The sequence below is a fragment of the Lasioglossum baleicum genome, chromosome 6 (genome assembly GCF_051020765.1).
Source record: "Lasioglossum baleicum chromosome 6, iyLasBale1, whole genome shotgun sequence".
In the NCBI taxonomy this organism is placed as follows: domain Eukaryota; kingdom Metazoa; phylum Arthropoda; class Insecta; order Hymenoptera; family Halictidae; genus Lasioglossum; species Lasioglossum baleicum.
In genome coordinates this window covers 15,141,784-15,166,394 of record NC_134934.1, presented here as the reverse complement: position 1 = coordinate 15,166,394, position 24,611 = coordinate 15,141,784, and the positions used below count along the sequence as shown (strand labels likewise).

At 39.3% G+C, this 24,611-nt stretch overlaps 1 protein-coding gene across 7 annotated transcripts in view; it reads left to right on the top strand.

The window, feature by feature from the left end:
- The window catches only part of Tfap-2 (transcription factor AP-2), a 267,614-nt gene that overhangs the window by 197,212 nt on the left and 45,791 nt on the right, over positions 1-24,611 (top strand). For 6 of the 7 annotated variants that reach the window (XM_076425761.1, XM_076425763.1, XM_076425765.1 and 3 more), the window contains 3 exons: positions 5,383-5,760; positions 18,073-18,288; positions 19,146-19,197. In XM_076425761.1, the coding sequence (XP_076281876.1) occupies positions 5,383-5,760; positions 18,073-18,288; positions 19,146-19,197 (646 nt within the window). The remainder of the gene's footprint in view (positions 1-5,382; positions 5,761-18,072; positions 18,289-19,145; positions 19,198-24,611) is intronic. The other variant, XM_076425760.1, reaches the window with a different exon arrangement.

Here is a 24,611-nt window from a genome sequence, read left to right as displayed (position 1 = left end):
CATAATAATAATAAATAGTCCGTAATATAGGTAAGATTTAAATTGAGGGAGATTTCAAGTTTAACCCCTTGCTATACGATTTATTTTACGGTTTTAGTGATTAGAACTTTTCTGTAGTTCGTATAATTTCCTAAAAAAGGAGAAACTATATCTACTGTATGCTTATATGTTCTCCAATAGCTGTACATTAGCAAAACCAAAGTAGAATTTCCTCTCGGTTTAAAGGAAATTAGTAGCATACATATTTATTAGACTCTGTTCAGAATCTTCACCACGAGTCAGACACGATATTATAGGGAAAGGGATTAAATTAATCTTTAAATATTAAGAGGTAGTTCCGAGTAAGAACTACAGGGCGATGTAGTGAATTCGTGGACACGGTGTATAACAGAAATTTAAAGACACGTTTCGTCGACCACGGGTACGTGAAAGTCGGGCCCATATAATGATCGAATAACGAATATAACTGCAAATTGAAGAGTTCTTAATGACTTTTCCTGCGGCGTCGAAAGGAACGGTACTTCTTCCTCCGATGCGATGGTAACGACGCCTATCGTTAAGTGACCAATATTTACGTGCGGAAGTCGCCGGTTGCAGCGCGAGTCGACGCCACGCATATGTATGCGTACAATTTCGAAAGAACCATTTGGAAAGCGAGATGAATTTTTGGCTCGTTTGTCAGATTAGGTAGTCACATGTTTGGCCAAGAACTCCCTTCTATGTATAACAGACCTTCCCGTTCAGTTTTCGAACGACGTTAAATGCCGTTGCGAGCTACCTTTCGAGTACATCAAATTCCTCTTCGTGTACGCCCTAACCAGACGCCATGCACTCCAGTTCCTAATTACTGACTCACTGTACTCGCGCATTGTACTAATCTTGTAGCTCGTTTCTAGAACGAGTACATGATTTACTCAATGCATATTAGGTTGGAGGGAAAATTCTGTGATATTTTAGAGAAAACATTTGAATGAATTTATAAAAATATATGTTTAGACGCTGTGCTCGACGACGAACTCATTGGGAATCAATAATGCGCAGCCAACCATTTCAAAAATTATGATTCTTGCAGTTTGTCCGAATTTTCCGACTTTCCTTTGTAATTGTCTCGAATTTTCTTCCTGAAAACTTTTCCAGGATCATAACGAACAAGACAAATCAAGAATTCCGCATATTCATCGTTCGAATCGTGAGTTATGGTCTTGAGTTCATACAAAAATCCCATAGAAAAAAGCACTTTCATTTTTTCCCGAATTTTTCATTTTTCCGGGCAACTTTTCCAATTTTCCTTTCCCTAAAAACCTTATTCGGACTGTTACGAACATTTAAAAAAAAATTAGCCAAATCGGTCCATCCGTTCTCAAGTGATGCGCTTACCAACGAACAGCATTTAATTTTTATTTATATAGATGATATAATTTCCATTATTTGTAACAACTTCTAATTCATTCAATGCAATATACATATTTCGTACATTGTTTGGGTTCTAGAAAAATTCTGTTAGTCCGATACGTTAACAACAGCATTTTTGTCGTTTCTGGTCTCGCGACACGGGTTCATTCCGCGATAAAGATAGAATTGAAGTCGCTCCTCGCAGGTGGAATCTTCACGTGCCATTCACGCGTAGAAAGTTGTACGAACGATGAAAAAGCGCACGCTGGCCCTTTCACGGGTTATAGAGATGTTCGAGATCGTATCACGAGAGCAAAGACCTAATGGCTCACGCCGGTATAGTGTCGATACAAAGCCTTTCGCTGTTATTCAAATAAATCACTGCTGATAGTATCTGTTCGAGCGATGCTACATATTCGTGGCATCGCAGGATCCCCCCATGGACCGGGTCTTACAAGCTGTTCTTTTGCCGTTGTAGAAAAAGTTCTGAAACTCGAGCGAATTCGGACATTTTTCTCCCACATTAATTGCCTGTGAGACAAAGAAAAAGTTAAAAAATCTACAAAACTAAAGTAATTTTCTCGAAAAATATTTTATTATGTATCTTACGAATTCACTTGTGAAATAGATGCTCTTTGGTGTATTCTCAATTCCACAGTATTAGAAAACATTGTGTTGATGAATATTGCATGCTGCAAATAAACGGAATGAATGCAACAGTATGTAACTGCGCGTGTTTCATCAGAGACCTTTCGATCAAAGGATTCGTGGTACAATTATGACATTGTTAACTTCTGCTTCTTTTTTGCCCGTTAACAACGTATTTTCTGTAGCCTCATTTGCAACACGAACCTGAACTTCTGCGTACACCTCGTTGGATTTTCCAACGAAAATATGCTTGATCACACTTGAGCAATTTGCTTTGATGATTTTGCGATTTGTGACCGATATTTCATACGATCAATGGTTCGCGTAGACTCCGATGTAATCAGCGTTTTATACAGAGATTCTCATCTGAACTTTACCGCGCGGTTGAGCAACAGTGGTTCAGGCTTTCTCGAACGGAACAAAGAACAATGCGTAACGCAATGCTTAAAACAATCGCGAATTAATGGCTGGATATAAACGATTATAAAAATGGCGAGGTTTGCATTGCTTGTATAATACTGACCTATTACATTTTGCAGCACTGAAAGAGAAACGGAAATATAGTTGCACACGTACATGCATTATCGTTCGCAAGTCACAGGACACCTGTTTTTGCGTAAACAAAATCTTGACCCTTTGTACTTAACTGGAAAATTAAACGTTTCTTCCTAGCTAGAATATTTCCATTCTCTGTGGTTCTTTTAATTTTATGGATATGACATAAAAATCGTATTAAATCACAATTGCATTGCACAAACATCCGCAGTCTATTAATCAAATATTTATGAGATTTTAGATCAATCGTACTCTTCCTCTTTTTGTGAATATCCCGAGCTCCGTTGACGTGTAGAATAATTATAAAAAAATTCCCAGGCACTTTGTAATAACGTTCGAACACTATAATCTCCTTCTTCCAACGGGACCGGAAGCTTGTCTCCTTGGCGCGTCCTAATTTCGATATTACCTCACTGTGTCGGGTGTACCCTAATTTCAAGAAATATATTCTTCATCCGAGGGTATTATTATGGTAAAAGCATGGTGTGGCGAACGAGTGAGATCAAAGTGCCATTCGCCTTGAAAAAGAGGATATAGAATTTATTCTTTGTGTCTATAAATGGAATAGTTAGTAAGATTTTTTGTACGGCTTAATTGCACCGTTAGATACTCTGCTATAATTATACCTCGTTTTGAGTGATGCGATGTCAGAGGTCTGAAGCGGCGTTCGGAATCATTCGTTGTTCTAAAAAAAAAGTCAGGAATGAGTGAAGCCATGAGAAGAATCAAGCTTCTACAAAATTGTTTTTCCTACAATTGAAAATCAATTCCTTCATACCTTACCGGATAAGTGAACAATTAACAAGAAATATATTTCTGTTAAAACTTCTATCAGGTTACAAGTAATGCTCCAAATATTTTTATTTTAAATCTTCCCTGAACAACAATGTCATTCAAACGGTATTCTGTAAAAACAAAAGAATACTCCCTATTTCACTGAACAACTCGATTTATTGTACAGTATAAATTCGATAGCAAACCGAGGCTTAATTTATAAACTTTAAATATAAATAAACTTAATTTATAAAATTTATAAACTTACACATCGTCCCAGACGATTTAATACAGTGTTCCTGGGATTGTTGTGAGAACCTCGGGAGTATCGAGTCTCAGGAAACGAAATGGCACTACGTTTTTTTACGTGTGCCGAACATAGATTTCTTGGATAACTTTTCCAAGTGTGAACGACGGTAAACAACGGTGATAAACGGGAAATTGTTGTATTGTACTAATGCTATTCCATACCTCAGAATCATACATCGTGCATCATAAAACCCCAATTTAAACACCGTAATACCTTAATTTCTTTGTAGCGCGATCGACCGCCCAAGGGGGAACCCCCTAATAGTGGGAATAAAAAAGTCACATTAATCGCGGGAACACTGTAGTTGGCGCTAGACGGACTGCAACAAAACTGTTAATTTATTATCCGGCGTTAACACACGGCGGGTGTATCTAGCAATAATAAAATCGATGATAAACGACTGTCGAGCAACAGTGAAAACAACAATTTCCGAATAGCCCGCAAGGAGACCAGTATCTTATCGCATTTGCGACTTTTATTTTTACTGAAACGGCAGCTAACATCTAATACAGTTTTCTTGACAAAGATCGTGGGGCACACCTACATTCTGCCCGTAAGCTGTTTGCGGTGTTCTGTTCGCCATAAGATTTGCATAGCATTTATCTGCGTTTATGTTCACCACCTTCGGCGGGTAAGCGGTACTGTTCCATATACTCGTCGTTTATAGTAATGGCGGACCTCCAGCTTGGCTGACACGATTTTTTCACCGGCGAACGACGGACATTAGTCACTGCAATTACGCTGACCACTGATTTTTTAATAGCGGCGAAAGTTTCACTCGACGCGTGTGTATATCGATGAATGCGTGTCTCCTCCCTTCCTTGCACATTTATTACGGTTATTATGTTTTCTTTTTTTTCCTCGTCGGTTTCTTTTTTCGTTCTCTCTACGTTTGCCGTACACGTTCCGTCGATGCGTGCGGCCTTTCGACGGATACGATTACGGACAATTGAGGTGGAAATAGATTACGGATGATCCGAGAGCTCGCGCGGCGCGGCGTGGCACCGTGTTTCGAGGAACGAACACAAATGGATTAAAGGAACACGCCGAACAAAAAATTAGTCGACGCGCCGCTTCTATAACGATGCTCATTAACCTCTTCACTACAATGGATGAGATATCTCGTCACCATGATTTCGTCGTACAATGTTATGGACAAGAGATATCTTGTGTGTCTTTATTATCGATATGAAGCGTTTTATTTAAAAATTCGTCATGTCATCGTTGGTGAAAGGTGCTTAAAAATGATAAATATAAAACACCGTATTTTACACAATTAGAATTTTTATGGTTTCATGTTTGAATGCAGAGGGATATTTGCAATCGATATGTAGAAGACCTAATATACAGAAAATACAACTGACAGAAAAAAAATCTCATCCAACAATAGAATGTGTAGTTTGCAAAAAAGAGAAAAATCGCCGACCGAATGCTTTCAAGCATTCCATGCAAAATAAACAATAAAAACTCGGTAATAATTCATGGCGACGAGATATCTCGTCCACAGCATTTTTTCTTCGATATCGTGGAAGCGAAATGTCTCAGAAACGTCTATCTAACCAAAATTCCGTAAAAAGTAAAGACCCATACACACCCAGCTCCAAGATCAGGGGTAGAAATTCAGCGAGGTGTTAAAAATGTTACTAAATATTGAGGAACTGTTACAAAACTGAGATACTAATTCTATGTGTTTCTGTTCGCAGGACCGTTTAACTGGCCATGGGGGTATATCCTCGCTGGGCGGTGGGAACTCGTCGCCGTATTCCGGTGCCCACCACCATGGTCACAGGGGCAACGGGAACGGCAGTGGGATGCCCCATCACGGTGGTGCCTCGTTGCCCACCGCCTCGGACTTTCAACCCCCATATTTCCCACCCCCGTTCCCATCGCACCACCATGCGCCAGCGAGTCCTCAACATCCGAGTCTCGGCCAGCCTCAACATCTCGATTACCTCGTCGGCGATCCTTACACGCAAACGTTGAACACGTTACATCAACATCATTACAATCACCTGAGCGCCGCCGTCACGGCTGGCCAGAGGGGCGGCGACCTTAGGAGGGACACCGAAGGAATCCACGTGGTGAGCAATTACTACGATCAATTACCTAATGGCTTAGCTACCGGATGGTTATTGCTAAATCAGAAATCAATTTTCGAATTATGCATTTATGGGAAATATGGGTGGGTGTAATTTCAAACAATAGAAACATTCGAAGAATTTAAGAGCATCAACCACTAAGAAGAGACATAAATTTTCATTTTATGGATTCATACGATTTTTATTCTGCATAAAGAACACACATGCGACGACTAGTTGACCAAAAGTAGAGCAAATCACTATAATTTCTCTTGATCGTACTGGAATCCGATAGTATTTAACACGTTCCGTGTTGAGCTGTTTTTGCTCGACGATTAAGCAATCTTATGTGCTTTGTTCTATACTGCATTTTTCATAATGCCTCATTCTTTTAGTGGAAATTTTTTTTTGAAAGCATGACGAATTTTTTACGAAAGCTGAATAGGGTGTTCCCAAGGTGCAAGAAGGAAGATCGATTTTTCAAAGTTGGCAAACCGAGCTCCCCACTTAAATGGGAAGAGGGGCCCTAGGGGCGGGCACAGACAGCCCTCTTATTAGACGGGGACAGGTACGCGGAGCCGTGGCAAATGCAAATGTCGCGCGCATCGTCGGCCAGCCGGCTCGCGTGCTCTCCCGAGGGATCAACGATCGCAATCACCGATGTCACGGGCGGGACTTATTGGCCGTGATACGTCTAATAGATCGATACCACCCATTATTACGTTTCCCCCTGCTGTTGCCGAGCGGTGCGTCCTACAAATAACACGCCGCGCGCGCTTTTCTAATGAGGTAGCCAGGACTGCACGTGACCGGATCTCCGCGCGCTACGATTTTACGCGCGCACCTGAGACGATAAGAGACGCCCGATCACCGTGTTTCCGCGACCACCGTGCGAAGATTGTCGCTCTGTTTTGCGACCTCTCGCGGACCCCTTCTGCGAGTTCAATGTCTCCATCGCTTCCTTTGCAATATTAACTTTTTCACTAGAAATCTGATACCAGATTTATTGAAACGCTAATTCCCGTTGAAAATTCAACGACTGGCTTAGTGGTTTAAAATTCAATGACAACTCGGCAAGCTAATATAAGCGTGGTAAAATAGTCGAAATTATCATATTGGGTATATACTATAATGAATTATTTGTCCGCGAACTCGCAACCATACACTTGTACTTTGTAGTGAGGCAGCTAAGACTTACACCGAAAATATCTCCGTTGATTTTAGCAATACAAGAAAATGTTGCAAGCAGAAAATGTTTGGTACAGTGGGGAAATTATTGTGACGGAGAAGTTTTTTCTTCTCTAGGTCATATTTTCCGATATTTTAAGATCATCGTCGTTTTTTTTCTTAATGAAACGACGTAGAAGAAAACCAACGATGCTGAAGAACTGGGACGGCCAGGAAGGAAGTTGTAGATGAAGAGACGTTTTGTCCTCCCTCTGTTCGAGATCGATTTTTCTGTTGCACGCGGAACGGATCACAGTTTCTTATACGCGTCTCGTTCTTTTCCGTCCTCCTCTCCGGGATTACCTGGTCACGGGGTGGGTAGACGCAGGTACGGTTGAATACGTGGAAGACGGAACCTCGTTTAAGTACTCGGGGAGCGGCCTTTTTGTTTGTCGAGGTGCAAGCCGATTGTTTGCTCTAAGTGGGAATAGCACGCGAAAGAGCGTCGATCTCGGTGTTGCTTCACGAACAGGAACGGGACGCTCTGCGGCTGCTTACCGTGAATTATTCGTTTATACTGCGGAACGTATTTGAGGAAATATTATTTGACCTGTTCGAAGACCCAACAATGGTTAGTACGTGGATTTTAAGTGAGCGAGATTTAGTCGTGCTCCGTGGATGGCGTTGACAACGATAGACGGATGATACAGTATTTTATCGATAAATGTCCCCAACACGGGTCTGCCCAGGGACAATTATCCGCCAGGGTATTATTCTTTGACTTTAGCCGAACGTAGAAAAAGACAGCGGAGCTCGAGAGGCCTCGGACGCCGAGAAGTGCAAACATAACTAATCCCATAACAAACCTTCTTCATTTTTCATTATTTATCGATGGGACTTTGACCAAAATGTCAAAAATGATGCCAAATATGATATAATCCCAATTATATTTACTTGTGTAGTGAACGATGAAAGTTTTCAACGCGAAGAAGGACTTTCATCGTTCATTAAACAAGTAAATATTATCGGAACTATATCATATTTGGTATCTTTCATTAGAAAAATACCACAAATATGTTGGTGAAAGTTCGTCGTTGTCGGTCAAAATCGTTGCCGATCAAATTCGTTGTCGGTTAAAGGCGTTGTCGGTCAAATCTGGAGTCGGTGAAAACCGTGTCGGTGATTTCCATGGGACCCATTTTAACCACATGTAGCTCGTGTGTATCTCAATCGATCTCTGCAAAATATATATTTTAAATTTTAATTAAGGGCCCAAATAAAAAAGTTTTAAGAAACGCCTTTTTTATTTTTGCATGTAACCTTGTAAATTATAATGTTTGGAAAATCTTTGCTGTATATCATTTCGTAAACCAGTGCTTCTAATTGATTTAAAAAAAAAAATCAGGTCGTTCGGTACAGTTATAAAAAAGTTATTCTGTTTTAAAGGGAGTACGAACACTTTTGAGGGCCACTGTACTTGTATGATGTAACAATATTAAATGTAAGCATTACGAAAGAAACTTTTCGGACAACCTAATAGAATGCGTTTCAAGTCGGCGAGTTCTTTGATTTCAACATGTGCTGATTGTCTTGAATTTCTAATTGCACGTCATCTTGAAAGTAACGTCTCGCGAGAGATTTTTATAAACGTCTCGGATCATTCAGAAAATGATTGATCGCAGTATCCATTGCTGAACAGTTCAATGGGAACTCGGTCGACAAAAAGAGTATTCTCCTATCCAGGGAGCTTTGCATGCGAAATAAACGTTCGCCGACGGTTCATTGAATCATGGTTCGCGTTACAATCGCACAGAACCATGACGAGGGCAAGTTTAGACCTCTAATAACGTGTAAGGTAATGGTATTTGCGGTCCACCTTACCCCGACATCTTTTATGGGAATATCAACCTAATTACAGCGGCGTGACACGCGCCCACCGCATTGTGGATTATGTTTTTGGGGCGGTTCCAAATGGTGTCGTGTGACGTTTCACAAAAAAGAGATTCGGCTTCGCGTAACTCGACACGCGCAACACGAAGAATGCGTTCGGTTTCGCACTGCTCCAAACTGGTCGGAGAAGGACTAAAGCACGGGGTTCGATTTAAAGCATCTGTCTGCGACATATGCAGTTTCGTGTTGCGAACCGTCCCCGCATTGAAAGTTGTTTATTTGTGAAGGAGCGGTGAGAAAATGTACGATTTCTGTGACGATATCGACGTAGCTGGAAATTAATGAATAAAAATGAAACAATTGGAGTTTGATATTTTGAATATAGAAGAATTAGAATATTAAAAAATAGAAAATTAAAGATGAACTTCTTAAAGATGAATTTCAGAGTTGTTGGCTTACGAACATATTAACCCTTAGTACATACCATTACTCAAAATACTGTTTACATTATTAAATATGTTTGTATCTAATCGATTACTAAACATTTCAGTATTCTATGAGGTATTATATCAATTTCATATCCCGTATAATGAAAAAAATTATATAAAATGGAATTATTTTAGGTTCGAAGAAATGTTTAATATTCGAGTTAAAATAGCACCCAGTGCAAAGGCAGAGTTGGGCATTGATCGATTAAAATTTTAATCGAGATTGATTGATTAATGTGTACGATTAAAAAAGTAATTATTGAAAATCGGCGATTGATTCAATCGATTGATGAAATTAATCGCCATAAGGTCTATCCATAAATTGTAATAAGGAGGGAGATAGAGACATAGCGGAGATGGAGAATTGACAGAAATATATCTCAACAAAAACTCAGTTTACGTTTTTTTCAGTATTCATACAGTTTTGATTCCATATTTCATGTCGAAGTTTCAGCAGTTAATCATTAATCAATTATCCGATTGACGATTACAATTGAAAGGAATGTAATATCTAAAGTAGAAATTTAACCGTTATTCCCAATTAAAGATTAATAAGTGTTTAATCGTTAACCGCAATTTTTTAACGACTACCCTAGGAGATTAATTGTTAATTGCGACTAACGCGATTGAAGTAGAAATTTATTCGTCAATCGATGATTAAATTTTTGCCCAACTCTGTGCAAAGGTAATATATGCGACAACCTAATATTTTAATCACTCGGAAATGTGTCACACTGTATCGTATAAAATTGCCTTGGTTCCCTTCTCACGATTCCTTGTAGAACAATACGCGATCATTACTGCTCCGAATTACGAATATATTTTTTAGGAATATATTTCAGTTCTGAAATTGTAAATCACGGCGAGAGCAGCTTTAAAATATTCTACAATCTGACGAGATTGCGATATCGATTATTTCAAGCTGTACAACCCCACGTACCCTATCTTGGTCTGGCCAAAGCGCATTCTTCAAAGGAGGGTGACCGACCTCGTTCTCAATGAAATCTTACACTGATACCACCGCTCGGTTTATGAAATATCGAACGAATCCCGCAAATACTTCCGCCGCTTGCTATCAAGACATGCTGACATTCTCGCGCAACAATACTGTGCCTAAACTTCGTGTAATTGTTTAAATTGCAGGCTCTGATAAAAAATATTCGAACAAAATTTCACAAAGCTAAACGAACATGCAAATTTTCTGCACAGCGCGCACTAACCAATTCACTATTACAAACTTGCGATAATCATTTGACTAATAATTCCACGAGCTATTGCTCCAAATTTAGTTCTACTATCAGTTAGGCGATTCCTGATGCAAATTACCATCGTATTATTCAAATGAAATACATATAATGCAAATTTCATGCTGTCGACGTATAGCGAACGCGATTACAATGTAATTAACACTGTTATTACAATGCAACCAGCTGTAGTTGAAGCTAGGAAGAACGAGCGGAGGTGTGAAAAAGTGATTAAAAATTTGGCGAATTTGCTCAAAGCAGCCGAAGTTTCTGCGTAGTTACGCGATTACCGAGGTTTGACGGATCCTTCGGTCTACTAGAAGACAAAATAGTTATACGCGGGACAGGAAGTCTTGAGACCCATGCCAGAACTATACGCAGCAATGGCGTCTTGCATAGTTGATCATAGTTAGGAAACTTGCGCGGCTACAGCTATACGTCGACTCTTACCACCCTTAGAATTTTCGGGCCGGGTATCTATGCTGCAAATATCGAGAACGACAACGACTCGGGAGATAGTTTGCCCGCTTGAAGGAGATACGTCGTTTCAAAGCGGTATTGTGGAAGATCGTTTCTAAAGTTGAAAGTCAACGTTGCTGAAATTCATTGTCGAACCGTTCTATCAACCAAAGAGTTGATAAGAAGCCTCTGTCAATCCTCTGAAACGCCGCAAGACGCGTGTTCCTTCGACAGACTAAAATTGTTCAATATTTAAGAAGAATGATAGAAAATAGGGAAATGTAGGAGTTATTGGCGAGTTCGTTTTTCTATCTAGTAAGTATTAAATTTGATCGGCTGCTTTCGAAATAAGCTATCCCCTCGGAGAGCCTCGTTCACTGCTCTCCCTCAAGTAATTTACTTATTAAATTTTCGGCTGACCTTTGGCATTCCCTCGGAGAGAATACCGGGCACGTTTACTTTGAAGGAAATATGCTAAGCACTGCAATCCTTAAGACTGTGCTAGAGATATGTAAAAGGGGTAAACGGTTTCTCCTCGGTACTTTACACATCGCTCGTTCCATGTGACTCCATATTCGCCTCGAACAAGATTCCGTATTCACAATTCCTTCTAGATATCGCCGTCGTCCCAATCGGAGCTACTAAAAATTTCTTCGATCAAAAATATTACGCTTGTTCCACGAACGAAGTCACACTTCGAAGAACCCAGCACATCTGAAAATGTGTAAAAATCGATACGATTTTCCATTTCGTTGCTATCATCAAATTCTGACGGTTGAAAAAATCGTATTAGAGCGACATTAGTAGATATTATTCTTTCGTCATTCGATCATGTATTTCACAACGAGCCTTCCAGCAAAATTGTATATTTACTGTAAATATAATAAGCGAACGATGGAGGTTCATTATTCGCAAGAACAATGTAAAACTAATAATTAGATTTTTATGCAAAATTCACATACGTAATCATAGTAACTCCTGAAGCTAATATGAAAAAAAAGATCGAAACGTCGGAATTACTGTAGTAAAATTGCTTTGTAAAAATAACAAATGATCGAACCTTTGCGCCGAGAGCATTAGATATTCAATATTAACAATAAATACGATCGATATAAGTATATAATTAGCAAAATAAAAATGTTCTACCTGAATTGTCACAACCTGGCGTGAAATACAACAGTATAATTAAATTCTTCTAATTTATTTGCTGTTTTAAATTAAACCTCATTTTTGTCATAAATGTATAAACCCGCTTTCTACTAATAACACCGAAAAATAATCCTTATCAATATGCACATAAAATAATAGATGTGTTTATCCTCGTTATTAGCGGATAAAATGGACGCGAAACTTTCGGCCGACAGTGTATAAATCTTTTTCGTGCTCCGACATTATCGAGTACCTCGTTCCAGCACAATGCGAACAGATGTTTACAATCAACGTATCGATAAACGGAATCGCGCGTGCTCTCGCGAGTTTCACGAATCGCACAAAGCGACCCGCGAAGAAGCAAGAGAAGATACGGTTCTAGAAGAGAGACGACAATGCCAATAATCAGCCAAGTGGATCGACCGATTCCCAATAGCTTCATCCTTGAAAACGAGAAGAGCCTCGTACCCTACCCGTACGCGTTTTATACGGAATTATAGTGTGTCTCGTCTGGCTCGGGGGTTTTCCCTTCATGATCCCACATTTATGCTCGAGAGAGGACAATTTGTGACAGCCTCTTCGCTAGGGGATCTTAGATTCACAAAGTCGGCTTCATTGTTGCCATTCTTAACGGGGAAGAGTTGAAAGCCGACAATCGGGGGGGGGACACTGAAGATCTGGATGCGATCTTTCATTTACTATTCTGGTTCATATTTTCAAGTCGAATCCCGACGGTCTTCATAGTCGAATCTGATTCGTGAATTTATATTGTGTTACATGATTTTACAGCAAGAATGAAGTGGAGAAAGAGAAGAAAAATTAGCGAAATAGAATGTAGATGTGTGAGAATTTTATACTGCCAATTATAAATTTCATATCCTCGTATTAAAACGTTAACTGGACATTCGTAGAATGTATTACAAGTATGAAATGTACTTTATAAACTAGTAGAACAGGTTTCGCTTATCTACCGCCATAATGTTTCTAGGAAGTTGGTTATTACATTTTTATTTTATTAACAAGAAGGCCTTCTTGTTTGAATGCTAAAAATGGATAGAAATGTCAAATAAACATTCAGACATTCAGAATCTCAAAAATCTGTTTCATTGCATGATTTATTATTGATATTTATTTAATGCTTTAAACCAGGTGTTGCTTATGTAGCATAAACAATACATTAACTTATTGACATATTACGTATTAGTTCTCTTAACAATACATAATAACACCTTTTAACTTAACTTAACTTACAACTGGTTTATACATATAGCATTTTATACTTAGCATTTTATATTTTGAAGATTGCCAAATGACATGATCTATATCTTGGGATTCAGCACCACACTCACAAGTACTGTCTACAATAAATTTCACTCTGGCTAACGGAGCGTTTAAATTATAATGGTTAGAACGGCATCTATTGACAAAACTGACAAAGTTCCTAGGTAGCTTACGCTCATGAAACCATGATATCTATGGAAAACTTGAACGTACTCTTTACCCTTAAATAAACCTTGCTCTTTGATGAAGTTGTTAGTGGATATCCATGATTGAGTTTTAAAATCTGCTGACAAAGTCGGTAAATGGGGTTTTGATATATCCAACATGGGCATTTAATTTGTCGCTTCTTTTGCAAGTAAGTCTACCGTTTCATTGCATGATTTATTGCAATTTTTTTATAATAATAGACAGCGACACGCTAGTGTCCCAGCTCAGTTCCCTACTTTTCGGTATTCCGCGAAAATTCGAAATGCTCGTTGAGTTTCTCGCGAAAAGGTTGCGCAACCGGAATGATTACGATTACAACAGTAGGGTGATGATTGCGCAAGAGGAAACACCGGCAGGACTCGTTATTGTCGATCTAGAGGACCTGCCGCACCGCGATATATCCGGCGTGGTCCCATAAGCCATTTATCAGTATCGATACGCGCCGACCGACGTGACTTTACTCCGGCGCGGCGCGGCGCACCGTTTAACAAGAGAAAGGCGATCACATTTCATCTCATTAGTCGGCCGGCACGGTTACATCAATTTATAACTAACACAGGCCCGACGATAGACTCCGGTAGCTGCCACGCCGTTAATTAGCGCCGTTTCCATTTCTTTGGCCGCGTGAAAGTCGCTGCTCTGAAACGTACCTCGAACGCGAAAACCCTAGAAAAAAGAAAATCTTTTTCCGTAGTCGCCAATCATTAGGTTTGTTTAACCCTTAACACTCGAATGGCGACTCTGAGGTACAACGAAAAATTGCGATGTCATTAAAAAAATGTTGTTTACATTATTAGATTTGATTCCCGGTTGATTTTATGCCGATCTCATTACGCGCGGTTTATTATCAATTAAAATCGAAACGAGTTGGGAGCGATTATTTCGGTAGTTACTAGGAATGCCGTAGTCCGCGTAAGTTGTGTTCGGTCTGCGGATATTCGTGCAAATGTTCCTTTTGTTCTTTAATGATTTTCAATTCATTTACTGCGGGTTTCACCATTATTCACAATATTGTTTACGTTATTAAATATGTATGTTGGTATCTAATCAATTACTACAAATGCGCGTATTATAGGAGATATTATACCATCTTCATATGCATAAAATGAAAGAAACATTCTAGAATGAAAAACTGTTTGAAATCGCAGTCGGGAGTATGGCAGCATTAGCTGGAATACAGTAAACAATCTAGCGGGGAAATCTGAGAAACGTGCGCGAAGATCTGTTCTCGATGCGAGGATCTCTCGTGGATCGTTTGAGACAGATATAATGTATACGTTTATGTATTATGACGATGATGGCAAGGGCTCGTAATATAACCGTATTTGTGGCACAACCAGACCCGCAGTCTGGGATAAAATCTCCGGTTTTTCCTCGGTGGATGTGATTAAGATTCCAAACGTATGTCCACCTTGTGTTTCAATTCTCGGAATCGGTCTTGCCTCTTTTTCTATCCGTGCGCAGATAGAAAATCTGTTATATAAGATCGGTATGAACGCTGTCTATAAATCCTCGTGATAATCGTATCGTTCGTTAAAACGTTCGCGTTGCCGAACAATTAATAATCGATCCAAGCGACTGTACCCACTACTTACCAAGAAGCTTACGTACGCATCAAGAAAACACGTTTCGTGGATCTGTATCAATTAAACATATTCTGAAAATTTCACGAAAATCAATCGACGTTGCAATGAGCTACAAACGTGCAAAGATGGTAAAAATTGCAGATTTTCACGATTTTCGGCCTCTAACCGCAATAAATCTAAGAATTGGCATAGATCTACAAAACGTATTTTAAAAATTTTCAATATCGGCCAAGAAAGTTGTAAAATGCAACTTTTAACCAATAGCAATGTTTGGAATAAGTTCTTTTCACATCATGCAGTAAATTAAGCGTCCAAATATTAATGGAGCTCGCTGCAATTATTTTCCTCATTTCTGCAATAAATAGTGTTGCTTATGAGAATCCTACCAGACATCGCAACAATGATAAATGAAATATCCCCTATCGCAAACAAAATGTTCCGTCTAAACCGAACCGTTCTGAATAATCGAGCCTTTAATTACGTCGAAACAATATCGCGAAATTACAATAAGCTGTATGTATCGTCGCGAGCATATTGCCTTCCCTCAGCATTGTGTACTGACCCGATTGTCCCACCTTAATGCTGATTATAATAATTTATACTGACACGATATACCCTATTATAGCAGGGGAGTAATAAACGCGTTCCCAGTTCATAATCAAGCATTTATGAACAATATATCAGCCGTTTACCGCTCGGCCGTGCATTAATGATGCAGATCGGTCTATACGGATTATAAAATCAATTTTTCACGTGGCTCGTGAACGAACGTTTCCCAACCGGTGCACACGAAATGATTTACGTAATCACCAGCGATACTGAACTTACCGAGTTTTTAATTGGTATTAATTTCCGACGTTAACCTCTACCCGTGCTGCGCGCCCGACCAAATTTTCCAACTCTTTTATTCCGCCAGATAAAAATGTTTATTTATGAAAATTGATACCTCCGCTTGTTTGTCGGCGGAATTAAATCGATGTCGGCCAACGAATTTATGGTTAATTGAGGAAATCGATTCGGGTATCGTGCCGGTTTCTTTAATGTGCCACCGTAAAGCCGCGTTCACACTGAACCAACAACGAGCAACTTGGTGTTGCATGTATATCTTGAACAATTCGCCGCTTTTATCGAATAACGAAGAATTTGTAGAGGTTGCTTCAATGTAGACGTAGCTTAATGCGTTTCAGAAACTTCTAGATAACGAGTATCTAGCCAGAGAAAATCTTTCGTCTTCCTATCCGACTGGCATTATTGCATTACGTGCTTCATCGTGCCGACGCGAGTGGAGCTATCGTCGAGTCATCGAGTGTCGTCGTCGTACATGTGAGAACTGGGTTCCCTTTCGATTCGCCACTTTCGAGCAATTTTTCTTTGTTTTTACAAGGTTGTTTTAACGTTCTTTGTGTCGATAGTGGACAACCGTTTGTTCAATTCTTAATTTCATTGTGTATACATTATGATCCGGTCACGTGGAATTGATCAACCAATTTTAATTGTACATTATATCCTCTACAAACCTGAACCCTTTACACTCGGAGCTATTTGAACTGAAAAATTAAACATTTCTTTCGACCTAGAATAATTCCATTCTACATTAATTTTTTCTTTGTATGAATATGAAATTGACATAATACCTCATAGAATACTTAAATGTTTAGTAATTGGTTAGATACCGACATATCTAATAATGTAAACAATATTTTAAATAATAGTACAGCAGTTTTTAGTGACGTTTCAGAGGCGCCTCTCGAGTGCTAAGGGTTAATAACTTAAATGCAGTTCTTAATTGTTCAAACGTGTACAGATTCGAGAAAGAAGCACGATCAAGTAGACTTTATCTTCGAAAAATTTTATTTCCAACAATGCTGCTCCTTAATGTGATTAATCAGCCACAAATCATTGATCAATCGTAGTTTTTCTTTTTGGAACGAGACGAAATTTTTGTGTTCTTAGTATTCACATTCCGTTTAATACCTAAATACGGCAATTTAGGTTACCACTGCATCAGTATCGAGCACATACTAGAAACTCTTACGAGTCAAACAGCCAAGATGACTTCACCCATCTGCCATTGCGACTTGAATTTACTGGGAAAGTGATTATACCGTGATTACTTGAAACACGTCGACTGCTAAGTTGCGATAATTTTGCAAGTCATGCGATTGAGTCGGATGAAAGCTTTATGAACACCAGCTGCCACTGCTTATGGTAGTAATGTATAGGATATTGTTAAATAGTATGATTGAGATTCTGTGTACCGTAGTACGATAGTATACTAGAAGTTTCCACAGCGATTGAATCAAAATTAATTAATCAAACAATTCCTGTGGCACTGATGGCAATTGTCAGCAAGTTTTAAATTAATTTTAATGAACGCTCTTTGTTCAAACATCATGTCACTGAGATTGCTTTTGGAAAGTTGGTCATCCTCGCGTAAGAAAACATCCTCATAAACATAACCATAAAATTGAGTTGTCTACCAATGCGAAACGGAAGAAACACCGATAAAAACGAAAGATGTTTCTCACATTAAGCGAGTAATGTACTCATCGAGTAATTTACATTATATTGTATTTCAATTACATTGTATTTACTCTCATGACTTGCATAATCAGCAATTAAATTAAGCGAACGATTCGAATTGTGTAATGCAATTATAATTTACTTCAAATACTGTGTATATAAAATACAATGTATTTAAATTAGCACAACTCTGCTCTAAGGTGACCTCGTGTGAAATGTATGATTTTTGCATTAAAGTGCGAAACTATTTTGCATTGAAGAGACGAAGAGAATTAGGGAGATCAGAGAGAACTAATGAGGTGTATTTTTGCTAAATTTCAGACGAATATGCATACGTCGTTTCCATACGATGGTGGACGCAGTAGTGGAGGAGGCGGTGGCGGTGGCGGAGGTGGCGGTGGCGGTGGTGGTGGCGGAAGGGGCGTCGAATATGGCGCCGTAAGGCGTCCCGACGCCCTCCTACCACCCCCAGGCCTCGACCAGACCGACCTCGTTCTCCACAGCAGCCTCGTAGACGACCCCCAGGTGAGCGACGATGTACGTAATCGCAAAGCATTTTCTCTATTACCATTCTACCGCTGCGCTCCGCATCGGGTCGCGTCGCTATAATCGAATCGCATCGCGCAGGAAAATGCTACCCTGACTCATGAGAATCTCCATGAAGAATTTCCGTTGCCTCAGCTTGTCCTATAAATAAACAGGATTCTTTCCAGAGAACTTCGAATAAATTAATCCGCAATGTTTCACTGTAATAATGGTAATCCTTCGCGGACGAGAGTTTGTTTAACTTTTCATTACTCGCACATGATACTTACAGTCTGAAAACTGTAAATTTAGTGTTCCAAGCATGAACAAAGGTGTCGACTACACTAGCAAATATTTATCTTGCATTGAAGAAGTTATTTTATTGAATGAAAATTGAGTAAGTGCGAGTAACTGAAGGTTAACGTTCCACGCTAAACGTACCGAGCACTAAACGCGACTAAACGAGCACTAAACGTGTTGCCTTGTAGAAATGGTAACATTGAATTTCCTTAGATTGTCCGCTATTTCTTTAACAATAAGCGATCGAACTTTATAAGCAATTTTCTATGGACGCGTCTACGTCAAAATCGCTTTCAACTCGAGTCACATTCAATCAACTTTTATATCCTACCAGAGTTGTCTTTTTTTCATGGAAGTATTGGAAGCAGCATCGATTGCAAACGTTTCTTTTACGTGTTTAACTTTGTAATCCAATATTTGTATTGTTACATTATTCGAGACTTTTAACGGATGTCTATAGAAGTTTTCGTTCACGCTGTAATTGCAAGAAGGTTGAGATTTTTTAAGATATACGTCATCGTGTTCCAATGTAGGTTGAATATTAATATTTCACCGTCTCCTTTTTTCAGAACACAAACGTAGACGACGGAGGCTTCATGAACGACCTGCCTCTTTTAAAAAGTAAGTCACAAGTTTGCTTCATTAATTCATTCGCGTAAGATCGCTTATTTTTCAATGACAATCACAATTAACAATTAATACCCGAATGTAGAATGAAATCATCCTTCAGTTGAAATAATTCTTTAATTCTTTTAATCGGGTTTCAACGACTACGATTCTCGTCTCTATTCTATCTGTAAAATAGAAATTGTCTTTATCAATTAAAAGACACACAGAAGAGAAAACAGCATAAATATTTTCTCGCGCATGAACGAGAACGTATGCACGGAGAAACACCGAGTCATGGCGATTACAGATCGTTGTTGCTGGTTTCGCTATCGTCCCACCTGTTCGCCGGAGGTTAGCGTGCATAACCGGAAGCGCGGCTTAAAGTCTGCAGTTTATCTGCGCTTACATTTTCCCGGTGCATCCTCTTGGTTCTCGCGAGGGCGACTCAATTGGAAACGGTTCTGGTCGATCCGTAAACTCCGAGTTACTATCGGTGCAAATCGAATGGCTACGTCAGGTATCTCTTGCAATCGATAGATATTTATCCCGTATACTGGCGTATACCGAGCGGATTTACGCCGCGCAAAACGCAACATTCAGGGGATAAACGCGCGCGAACTATCGCCATAATCCCGTCGTGTCGCGCGTCGGTCTGGGTTAGGTACGACCGGAAATATAAAGTAGCCACGCCGGTAACTTGTCGCTCTTAATTAGAATTTATCTCCCTCTACGTCGTATCGGCTGCTCGTCCGCGAACGGGGCTTGAATTTTAACCGGCGCGGCGCGTCGGAAAGGTAAAAAGGCGGATGGCCTTCGTGCTGCAACGCAACGCAACGCCGTGAAACGATCTCGACGCGGATCTAATGCTCGCGATTGCACGCGCCGCACGGTGGGCCGGAATCGCAAAAAGCTGGACTAAATTCATGTCTCCGTTGATTATACATCTAGATTGATTATCAGATACATCTATCCAGATTTTTAGTAATCTTTATTAAGGAATAAATCTGTTGAACGATTCCTTACAGCGGATCTTTATGTAGAATCTGGAGTGAAATAGACATTTATTTTGTTTCCGAATATGTTCACTAAGTTGAAAATAATGTAACAGTATTGTTTAAATTCTTCTAATGTTTTCACTGTGTTAAATTACACCTACTCATTTTTGTTGTAAATTCATACAATTCTTGTATCGTCTCAAAAGAACTCAACCTGTTGGGTCCAATTTTGAAAAAGTTATGCATTTTTAAAAGGTGTACGAATACTTTGTACAAACACTGTATATTATGTTTTTGAAATTCTCTTAAAATGGGCTTTAGTGGGTATTCGCGTAAGCGTTCGTTGCCTAATTACAAGGATGAATTCACGAAGGATATTTAACATAATGACTTTATGACCAGGATATTTGCATGTTTAATGTGAAAGTAACCTGAACAAAATGCCATTAAACCTAATTCAACAACTAATAAAATGTTAATGTTAAGATTAGTTTTTATAATTCCATTTCATTTTTGATTCACTGTTATTCATTAATTTTTACATACTAGTTAACACTTTACCTACCGGAAGCCTATTAATAGAATTTTCAATAATTTTGCTGTACCAAAAGAAAGCATAGAAATTTTCTTTTACATTGCAATCTTAAATGAAACTATTAGATGACGTTATTCAGGGTGTCTCTTTTTGGTTCACAATGAAAATTGCTGTTACTGTTGATGGTTCCATTAAAAAGTGTTTAGCCATCAACCATAGATTTTTCAAAATTAAGCAATAGTCACCGGTCGGTAATGTGTTAAGCACTAAGATTTACGTACAAGGTTCACTGTTCTACTCGTCAGAGTTCGGATAAAGACTCGTTGTATCGAAGAAGGACCTCATTGGTGGCGATAAAAATATGAACAGTTACGATAAAGATCTCCTTGACAGTTATGGAGAGTGTAGGTGGTTTTTCGGTGCAGTAGGATGGAGGCGTGCACGTGAAGTGGTCAATAATCACGGTTGCGTAACGTCGAACCAATTATCCAGCGGTTCAACGCGAAGGATGTGTTGTGAATCGCGATTCGTTCGAAGGAAACTTCTACGATCCGCTCGATCCTCGTATCGCGAACGTGCCTATCGCGACCAGCTTAGCGCGCCTTTTCGCGTTGCGAAAGTGTCACAACCGTGCGCGCGCTTATGTTAGTTGGCCCGTCGGAACTACGGTAGACGGATTTTACCCCCAGGTGCTTTTCCTTCTAGACTGTGCGCACCGAGAAACCATGGAATCTCGAGCGCGACTCTACTTTCGAGAAGAGTGACGCGGATCGTCGATGTCGGAACTTCTATTCAAGTAGTCATTGATGAAACAGTTCGTAAAACAGAGTTCACAGTGTTCCAATGGCTTCTTACACATTTCTATCCACATTTTTACACTGATTTTTTAAACGACCCACACGGGAAAGGTTGTAGTTCGAAACTCTCATGACAGGATCAAAATCCCAAAGTTGTGCGATGTGAAAGTTTGAAAATTTAGAGGAAGCATCGAGATTTTTAAGAATATCAAAATCGAAGTATACATATTCTGTTATAGACGGTAAGGGCGTCTAAAAAGTATGATTAAACATAATTAACCCCTTAATTTTCTAACAAATACGAATGTTACATCTTTCTGTTTCAATGAAAAATAAAATTTGACTAGTTTGTAATCGATATCTAAGCATTAAAATAAATGTAGCAGGATTTACGTTACATTTTTCGGGATGAAGACGTTTTAATCGCCGTAACTGTAAAGAAAATGATACGGCAAGGGGTTAGGTTGATGATTTATGTGTATGGCCAGTTTACGTACTTCACGTTTACGAATTTATACATTTTCGATTTGAGAAAAATGTTTTTTCGCTCCGGTCTAATGCGCCGTGAATACAGCAGTCAGGTTTTTCGAAACGACGACGTTTAGTCAGTGTTTATCGAGTCTCCAATTATAAAAGAGACCCCTCGCAACACGCCCGGTAATTCCTGGCTCCTCTGAATGGCCGACACAATGGCAGAAATGGTACCGGTCGTGATACGAAAGCTCTAAATACGGTTCCGCGAGGGCCGGAGGTGCGAACGAAAAAGGAAGAAAGAAAAAAAAAATCAAACTCGAGTGGAATGCCCGCGGGCGGATCGGATTTCGTTCATTGTCATTGTAATTTCTTGGCGGGGCGCAGTTTTCGGGGCGTTACACACCACAGGGGCATTACCTACAGATGGCTGTTTGTTCGAATGTCACTGTGGGTTATTATATGCCTCGTTACGTGCCCTCTGACGGCTTATTTGGCCAGTTTTTCTCCCTCTCCTTTCTAGATTTCTACGGTGCTTCTTTGTCCCCTTTGTTTTCGAGGGACGGTCGCGACATTGTATCGTCGGATTTCGAACGACGAATCAGATACGCGTTCACTTAAACGCGAACGCTTATTCCGATGTTGCTGTCTGGGTAGATCCTTCCCCCATTCACGCTTTAACGTTAACACTTTGGCGCTCGGTGGTTTTTCAATTAATATATACATATAGTATACACGCCGAAAATACTACCCAGGATATACACTGGTCGACAACATTATAAGACACCCCATTCGATTACTGTTATCGTGTCTACAGCGAATCAAAATAGTATTTGCACGCTTACTGTATGGATAGGTGCACATAAAAAAGTCGGAAACAACAAATTTTAGTGTTTTATCTGTAGTTCCAGCCAATTGCAATTTTTTCAACATTTTCTCCCGCGTCATGTACTAAACTAATTGTTCCAACTTGTAAAAAAATTATCGTATCGTCCTCTAAAAAGTATTATTTTGATTTTCTTTCTTCCAACATCAAATCAAGCTGGAAGCTTGTATTCTTCAATTACCATTTTGCTGAATAATCATCCCACAATCTCCCAATCTCTGATTTTATTTATATATTTAATTTTGCATTCAAATATTATCGTGCAATAGCTACATCTAATCAGAATACCAAACTAATTGTTCTAACTTGTAAAAAAATGATCGTATGGTCCTCTAAAAAGTATTATTTTGATTTTCTTTCTTCCAACATCAAATCAAGCTGGAAGCTTGTATTCTACAATTACCATTTTGCTGAATAATCATTCCACAATCTCTCAATCTCTTGTTCTATTTATATATTTAATTTTGCATTCAAATATTACCGTGCTATAGCTACACCTAAGCAGAATAAAACAATCAAATCAAGCAGAAAGAAATCATAAGAGACACCATTGGATACCATTAACCAGCACTTGATTTGCATGCAATGAACAATACGATTATCTTATATATTTGATGATATAAAGAATTCCAGCTTGTTTCAAGTGTACCACATACTTCATGTGTAATTGTTTCTCGTCTCCGGAGAATTGAAAGAGAATTACCGTGCAATAGCTACACCTAATCAGAATAAAACAATTAAATCAAGTAGAAATAAATCGTAAGAGACACCATTGGATACCATTAACCAGAACTTGATTTGCATGCAGTGAACAATATGATTATCTTATATATTTGATAAAATAAAGAATTCCAGCTTGTTTCAAATGTACCACACTACTTCAAGTGTAATTGTTTCTCGTCTCCGGAGAATTAAAAGTGCTAGTTCGAATTCGAATGCGTTTCTCGGCCGCAACAGAGCGAACAGAGAGCCGCGCAGAATCGGCTCGTCACTCTTGGAATATTCAGCCGATCGGCAACAGCAACGACAAATACATACATACATACATGCATCGCGATCGCCGATACGACATACACGTTCCGCTTCTCGGAAGCCGGTTATACAATTACTTGCAGCTTACCTTGGCTCCTTCGTCACTACCCGACGTGCTCCAGTTTAACCGTTGCTCGAAGGTATTGGAGCGAACCGATTTTTCTTCGATCACGAATCTCGAGGAAAAAATGAAAACCGTCGTTTCTTATTTTGGAGAAATCGTGGTGCGGCGGTGCCGGTCAATCGATTCTGTACGGACTGACGTCGGCACGTATTAGTTAGCAGCGTATTGGTTGTGCAGCGTTGGCAGCGTTGGTATTATTCACTTTCTTTGTAAAAAAAATGAGTAGGTGTAATTTAGAACAGCGAAAACATTAGAAGAATTTTGAGAGACTGTTATATTATATTATTTTCAACTTGTATGGAATATATTCGGAAAGAAAAGAAAATTCAATTTCACTGCAGATTCTTGCAATTCAGGTGGGAAAATTTTATTTTGCATAAAGATCCGCTGTCTATTCAGAACAGAAGAGAATTAACACTTCTCAGACATTTCAATGGTATCTTCACTCCGTCCTGAATTTTTCATAATGCCATAAACATCCACAACTCGCCGAAAAATGCAAGCAGCAAGAGCTTCCGTGAATTACGCTTTTGTCTTCGGTTCAAGCCGACCGTAACGGTTGTCTTGTGAATGAAACAATGGAAAT